The 7,500-nt window shown below is 53.0% G+C and overlaps 2 protein-coding genes across 2 annotated transcripts in view; both read right to left on the reverse strand.

Moving 5' to 3' along the window:
* Nucleotides 1-3,368, reverse strand: part of plekho1b (pleckstrin homology domain containing, family O member 1b) — an 11,275-nt gene extending 7,907 nt beyond the window's left edge. Inside the window, exons 1-2 of the mRNA XM_083918339.1 lie at nucleotides 3,141-3,368; nucleotides 1-5 (exon numbers count right to left, since the gene is read on the reverse strand). The exon at nucleotides 1-5 is cut by the window's left edge and continues 145 nt beyond it. Coding sequence (XP_083774465.1) covers nucleotides 1-5; nucleotides 3,141-3,167 — 32 coding nt within the window. The 5' untranslated portion in view covers nucleotides 3,168-3,368. The remainder of the gene's footprint in view (nucleotides 6-3,140) is intronic.
* A 3,207-nt stretch (nucleotides 3,369-6,575) lies between these two features.
* LOC310950498 (retinol dehydrogenase 13) overlaps nucleotides 6,576-7,500 on the reverse strand; it is a 13,100-nt gene continuing 12,175 nt past the window's right edge. Inside the window, exon 8 of the mRNA XM_083918341.1 lies at nucleotides 6,576-6,762. Within this exon, the coding sequence (XP_083774467.1) occupies nucleotides 6,657-6,762 (106 nt within the window). The 3' untranslated portion in view covers nucleotides 6,576-6,656. The remainder of the gene's footprint in view (nucleotides 6,763-7,500) is intronic.

The following is a 7,500-nucleotide window of genomic DNA, read 5'->3' on the forward strand; positions in this document are numbered from 1 at the left end:
CGCCCCTGGACAGGAAGCAGGAAACAGGAAGCAGGAAGCTGTCAGAGCAGGTGAACTCTTCTGTTTGCATCTGAAGACGAGTTTTGTTTCTTATTTAAATGAATTAAATGTTTGATTTTCTCTTTAAACTCAAATTTAAAAAGAAACAAATGAACGAGGAACGGAAATAAAACCGAGGAGGGACCGTGGACCACATCACCCCGCTCTCCCCCGCTCTCCCCTGGTCCACATCACCCCCCTCTCCCCTGGTCCACATCACCCCCCTCTCCCCCCCTCTCCCCTGGTCCACATCACCCCCCTCTCCCCTGGTCCCCCCTGGTCCACATCACCCCCCTCTCCCCTGGTCTCCCCTGGTCCACATCACCCCGCTCTCCCCCGCTCTCCCCTGGTCCACATCACCCCGCTCTCCCCCGCTCTCCCCTGGTCCACATCACCCCCCTCTCCCCTGGTCCCCCCTGGTCCACATCACCCCGCTCTCCCCCGCTCTCCCCTGGTCCACATCACCCCCCTCTCCCCTGGTCCACATCACCCCCCTCTCCCCCCCTCTCCCCTGGTCCACATCACCCCCCTCTCCCCTGGTCCCCCCTGGTCCACATCACCCCCCTCTCCCCTGGTCTCCCCTGGTCCACATCACCCCCCTCTCCCCTGGTCCACATCACCCCCCTCTCCCCTGGTCCTCATCACCCCCCTCTCCCCTGGTCCACATCACCCCGCTCTCCCCTGGTCCTCATCACCCCGCTCTCCCCCGCTCTCCCCTGGTCCTCATCACCCCCCTCTCCCCTGGTCCTCATCACCCTGGTCTCCCCTGGTCTCCCCCCCTCTCCCCTGGTCCTCATCACCCCCTCTCCCCTGGTCCACATCACCCCCCTCTCCCCTGGTCCTCATCACCCTGGTCTCCCCTGGTCTCCCCCCCTCTCCCCTGGTCCTCATCACCCCCTCTCCCCTGGTCCACATCACCCCCCTCTCCCCTGGTCTCCCCTGGTCCTCATCACCCCCCTCTCCCCTGGTCCTCATCACCCCCTCTCCCCTGGTCTCCCCCCCTCTCCCCTGGTCCTCATCACCCCCCTCTCCCCTGGTCCTCATCACCCCGCTCTCCCCTGGTCCACATCACCCCCCTCTCCCCTGGTCTCCCCTGGTCCTCATCACCCCGCTCTCCCCTGGTCCACATCACCCCCCTCTCCCCTGGTCTCCCCTGGTCCTCATCACCCGCTCTCCCCTGGTCTCCCCCCCTCTCCCCTGGTCCACACCCCCCTGCTCTCCCCTGGTCTCCCCTGGTCCTCATCACCCGCTCTCCCCTGGTCTCCCCCCCTCTCCCCTGGTCCACATCACCCCCCTCTCCCCTGGTCTCCCCTGGTCCTCATCACCCCGCTCTCCCCTGGTCCACATCACCCCCCTCTCCCCTGGTCTCCCCTGGTCCTCATCACCCCCCTCTCCCCTGGTCCACATCACCCCCCTCTCCCCCGCTCTCCCCTGGTCCACATCACCCCGCTCTCCCCTGGTCCACATCACCCCGCTCTCCCCTGGTCCTCATCACCCCGCTCTCCCCTGGTCCACATCACCCCGCTCTCCCCCCCTCTCCCCTGGTCCTCATCACCCCCCTCTCCCCTGGTCTCCCCCGCTCTCCCCTGGTCCTCATCACCCCGCTCTCCCCTGGTCCACATCCCCCTGCTCTCCCCTGGTCTCCCCTGGTCTCCCCTGGTCTCCCCCGCTCTCCCCTGGTCTCCCCTGGTCTCCCCTGGTCCACATCACCCGCTCTCCCCCTGGTCTCCCCTGGTCTCCCCTGGTCTCCCCCGCTCTCCCCTGGTCTCCCCTGGTCTCCCCTGGTCCTCATCACCCCGCTCTCCCCTGGTCTCCCCTGGTCTCCCCCGCTCTCCCCTGGTCCACATCACCCGCTCTCCCCCTGGTCCACATCACCCCCCTCTCCCCTGGTCCTCATCTCCCCTGGTCTCCCCTGGTCCTCATCACCCGCTCTCCCCTGGTCCTCATCACCCCCCTCTCCCCTGGTCCTCATCACCCCGCTCTCCCCTGGTCCTCATCACCCCGGTCTCCCCTGCTCTCCCCTGGTCCTCATCACCCCCCTCTCCCCTGGTCCACATCACCCCGCTCTCCCCTGGTCCTCATCACCCCGCTCTCCCCCGCTCTCCCCTGGTCCTCATCACCCCGGTCTCCCCCCCTCTCCCCTGGTCCTCATCACCCCCCTCTCCCCTGGTCCTCATCACCCCCCTCTCCCCTGGTCCACATCACCCCGCTCTCCCCCGCTCTCCCCTGGTCCACATCACCCCGCTCTCCCCCGCTCTCCCCTGGTCTCCCCTGGTCCTCATCACCCCCCTCTCCCCTGGTCCACATCACCCCCCTCTCCCCTGGTCCACATCACCCCCCTCTCCCCCGCTCTCCCCTGGTCCACATCACCCCGCTCTCCCCTGGTCTCCCCCGCTCTCCCCTGGTCCACATCACCCGCTCTCCCCTGGTCCACATCACCCCCCTCTCCCCCGCTCTCCCCTGGTCTCCCCCGCTCTCCCCTGGTCCACATCACCCGCTCTCCCCTGGTCTCCCCTGGTCCACATCACCCCCCTCTCCCCTGGTCCACATCACCCGCTCTCCCCCGTCTTCGTCTCATTAACATTTAAATGTTCTTTGTTTGTTTTCTGTTGTTGTTCAGAGTCAAAGACGCTGAGTTAAAATCAAATAAAGAGTTTAAATCAAATAAAGAGTTTAAATCAAATAAAGAGTTTAAATCAAATAAAGAGTTTAAATCAAATAAAGAGTTTAAATCAAATAAAGAGTTTAAATCAAATAAAGAGTTTAAATCAAATAAAGAGTAAAAAGTAAAATAATAAAATAATATAATTTAAATAAAAACATAAAAACACAATAACTATAACAGTAATAACAATATTAACATTAATAATATAAATGTGTGTTAACTGAGTTTCTTTAACTTATTAAATGTTGTATTTTTAAAAACACATCATCCGCGCTCTTATTGTGAAAACCGGATGTGTAGCCCTAAGCCGGTACCCGTTATTTCCTTCAAAATAAAAGCGTAAACTAATCCTGGAGGCTTTTGTTCCTCGCGCTCCGGTTTACCGGGACCAGACACCGTCACGAGCCCCCGGTGTGTCGGCTCCGGTGACACTCACCCGTTTCCCGGAGCTGTTCCTCCGCATGCCGCCGGTTCCGCTTCTCCCGGTTCCGCTTCTCCGCTCACGGGAACTCCGTTATCCCCACAAAGAGCCGCGCACCGGCGCGAGAACCACAGCGAAGCGGCTCAAACCGCGTCAAAGTCCCGTCACAGAGACCGGAGCCTCCGCCGCTGCTCGGCCGCTGCTCCGCTGCTGCTCCCCGGTGTCACTCTGGTGCTCGCCCCGCTGCTCTGTGCTGCTGCTGCCGGGCTCCGCTGCGCTCTGACCGGCCAGGAGCCGCTCCGAGGGTCGGTGTCCGGTTACTCCCGACTCCGCCCCAAGGACTCCTCCCCCCGCCCCCTCTAGGTCTCCACCCAGACAACCCGGGCTAAAGTGTCTAAACCCGGGCTAAAGTGTTCTCTAGGGGTCTAAACCAGGGCTAAAGTGCCCTCCAGGGGTCTAAACCTGGGCTAAAGTGTTCTCTAGGGGTCTAAACCCGGGCTAAAGTGTCCTCCAGGGGTCTAAACCTGGGCTAAAGTGTTCTCTAGGGGTCTAAACCCGGGCTAAAGTGTTCTCTAGGGGTCTAAACCCGGGCTAAAGTGTCCTCCAGGGGTCTAAACCCGGGCTAAACTGTACTCTAGGGTCTAAACCCGGGCTAAAGTGTCTAAACCCGGGCTAAACTGTACTCCAGGGGTCTAAACCCAGGCTAAAGTGTCCTCCAGGGGTCTAAACCCGGGCTAAAGTGTCCTCCAGGGGTCTAAACCCGGGCTAAAGTGTCCTCTAGGGGTCTAAACCCGGGCTAAAGTGTCTAAACCCGGGCTAAAGTGTCCTCTAGGGGTCTAAACCCGGGCTAAAGTGTCTAAACCCGGGCCAAAGTGTTCTCCAGGGGTCTAAACCCGGGCTAAAGTGTCTGAACCCGGGCTAAAGTGCCCTCTAAGGGTCTAAACCCGGGCTAAAGTGTTCTCTAGGGGTCTAAACCCTGGCTAAACTGAACTCTAGGGGTCTGAACCCGGGCTAAAGTGTCCTCTAGGGGTCTAAACCTGGGCTAAAGTGTCCTCTAGGGGTCTAAACCCGGGCTAAAGTGTCCTCTAGGGGTCTAAACCCGGGCTAAAGTGTCCTCTAGGGGTCTAAACCCGGGCTAAAGTGTCCTCTAGGGGTCTAAACCCGGGCTAAAGTGTTCTCTAGGGGTCTAAACCCGGGCTAAAGTGTCCTCCAGGGGTCTAAACCTGGGCTAAAGTGTTCTCTAGGGGTCTAAACCCGGGCTAAAGTGTCCTCCAGGGGTCTAAACCCGGGCTAAACTGTACTCTAGGGTCTAAACCCGGGCTAAAGTGTCTAAACCCGGGCTAAAGTGTCCTCCAGGGGTCTAAACCCGGGCTAATGTGTCCTCTAGGGGTCTAAACCCGGGCTAAAGTGTCTAAACCCGGGCTAAAGTGTCCTCTAGGGGTCTAAACCCGGGCTAAAGTGTCTAAACCCGGGCCAAAGTGTTCTCCAGGGGTCTAAACCCGGGCTAAAGTGTCTGAACCCGGGCTAAAGTGCCCTCTAAGGGTCTAAACCCGGGCTAAAGTGTTCTCTAGGGGTCTAAACCCGGGCTAAACTGAACTCTAGGGGTCTGAACCCGGGCTAAAGTGTCCTCTAGGGGTCTAAACCTGGGCTAAAGTGTCTTCTAGGGGTCTAAACCCGGGCTAAAGTGTCCTCTAGGGGTCTAAACCCGGGCTGAAGTGTCCTCTAGGGGTCTAAACCCGGGCTAAACTGAACTCTAGGGGTCTAAACCCGGGCTAAAGTGTCCTCTAGGAGTCTAAACCTGGGCTCAAGTGTCCTCTAGGGGTCTAAACCCGGGCTAAAGTGTCCTCTAGGGGTCTAAACCCGGGCTGAAGTGTCCTCTAGGGGTCTAAACCCGGGCTAAAGTGTCCTCTAGGGGTCTAAACCCGGGCTAAAGTGTCCTCTTGGGGTCTAAACCCGGGCTAAAGTTAAAACTTCAAGGAAACATGAAGGGAACTTAAAGGAAACATGAAGGGAACGTAAAGGAAACATTAAGGGAACTTAAAGGAAACATTAAGGGAACTTAAAGGAAACATGAAGGGAACTTAAAGGAAACATGAAGGGAACTTAAAGGAAACATGAAGGGAACGTAAAGGAAACATTAAGGGAACTTAAAGGAAACATTAAGGGAACTTAAAGGAAACATGAAGGGAAAGTAAAGGAAACATTAAGGGAACTTAAAGGAAACATTAAGGGAACTTAAAGGAAACATGAAGGGAACTTAAAGGAAACATGAAGGGAACTTAAAGGAAACATGAAGGGAACTTAAAGGAAACATGAAGGGAACTTAAAGGAAACATGAAGGGAACTTAAAGGAAACATTAGGGGAACTTAAAGGAAACATTATGGGAACTTAAAGGAAACATTAAGGGAACTTAAAGGAAACATGAAGGGAACTTAAAGGAAACATGAAGGGAACTTAAAGGAAACATGAAGGGAACGTAAAGGAAACATTAAGGGAACTTAAAGGAAACATTAAGGGAACTTAAAGGAAACATGAAGGGAAAGTAAAGGAAACATTAAGGGAACTTAAAGGAAACATGAAGGGAACTTAAAGGAAACATGAAGGGAACTTAAAGGAAACATGAAGGGAACTTAAAGGAAACATGAAGGGAACTTAAAGGAAACATGAAGGGAACTTAAAGGAAACATGAAGGGAACTTAAAGGAAACATGAAGGGAACTTAAAGGAAACATTAAGGGAACTAAAAGGAAACATTAAGGGAACTAAAAGGAAACATTAAGGGAACTTAAAGTCAAACATCAAGGGAACTTAAAGTGAAACATTAAGGGAACTTAAAGTGAAACATCAAGGGAACTTAAAGGAAACATTAAGGGAACTTAAAGGAAACATTAAGGGAACTTTAAGGAAACATTAAGGGAACTTTAAGGAAACATTAAGGGAACTTTAAGGAAACATTAAGGGAACTTTAAGGAAACATTAAGGGAACTTTAAGGAAACATTAAGGGAACTTTAAGGAAACATTAAGGGAACTTAAAGTCAAACATCAAGGGAACTTAAAGGAAACATTAAGGGAACTTAAAGTCAAACATTAAGGGAACTTAAAGTCAAACATCAAGGGAACTTAAAGGAAACATTAAGGGAACTTAACGGAAACATTAAGGGAACTTAAAGGAAACATGAAGGGAACTTAAAGGAAACATTAAGGGAACTTAAAGGAAACATTAAGGGAACTTAAAGGAAACATTAAGGGAACTTAAAGGAAACATTAAGGGAACTTAAAGTCAAACATTAAGGGAACTAAAAGGAAACATTAAGGGAACTTAAAACAATAAAAACACAAAAATCTTTGAATCAAACTTTATTAATAAATTCATTATGAACAAAACTTTATTCGTCTGCGTCGCGGCGACTTCCTGCTCCTGACCTCAGGGACGCTCTGATTGGCTCCCGTCATCTGTCAATCACACGTCACTGATGTCGCCGTCTGACCTGACGCCTCACTTCCTGTTTCCTGAGGTCAGAGGTCAGAGGTCAGCACGTGTCCTTTAGTCCGACCAATCGAGCGCTCTCCTCCCACAGCCTCCTCGCCACGGCGTCGTCCCGCCCCTCAGGAGCCGCCTCCTTCACTGCACAGTCACTGACACACACACACACACACACACACACACACACACACACACACACCACCCACACACACATGCACACACACACACACACACACACCACGCACACACACACTTTAGCACACGTTTATGCTCCTAGAGGACACTTTAACACACGTTTATGCTCCTAGAGGACACTTTAGCACACGTTTATGCTCCTAGAGGACACTTTAACACACGTTTATGCTCCTAGAGGACACTTTAGCACACGTTTATGCTCCTAGAGGACACTTTAACACACGTTTATGCTCCTAGAGGACACTTTAGCACACGTTTATGCTCCTAGAGGACACTTTAACACACGTTTATGCTCCTAGAGGACACTTTAACACATGTTTATGTTCCTAGAGGACACTTTAGCACACGTTTATGCTCCTAGAGGACACTTTAGCACACGTTTATGCTCCTAGAGGACACTTTAGCACACGTTTATGCTCCTAGAGGACACTTTGGCACACGTTTATGCTCCTAGAGGACACTTTAACACACGTTTATGCTCCTAGAGGACACTTTAGCACAGGTTTATGCTCCTAGAGGACACTTTAACACACGTTTATGCTCCTAGAGGACACTTTAACACACGTTTATGCTCCTAGAGGACACTTTAGCACACGTTTATGCTCCTAGAGGACACTTTAGCACACGTTTATGTTGCTAGAGGACACTTTAACACACGTTTATGCTCCTAGAGGACACTTTAGCACACGTTTATG

Source organism: Echiichthys vipera (genome assembly GCF_963691815.1).
Source record: "Echiichthys vipera genome assembly, chromosome: 8".
Lineage (NCBI taxonomy): Eukaryota > Metazoa > Chordata > Actinopteri > Perciformes > Trachinidae > Echiichthys > Echiichthys vipera.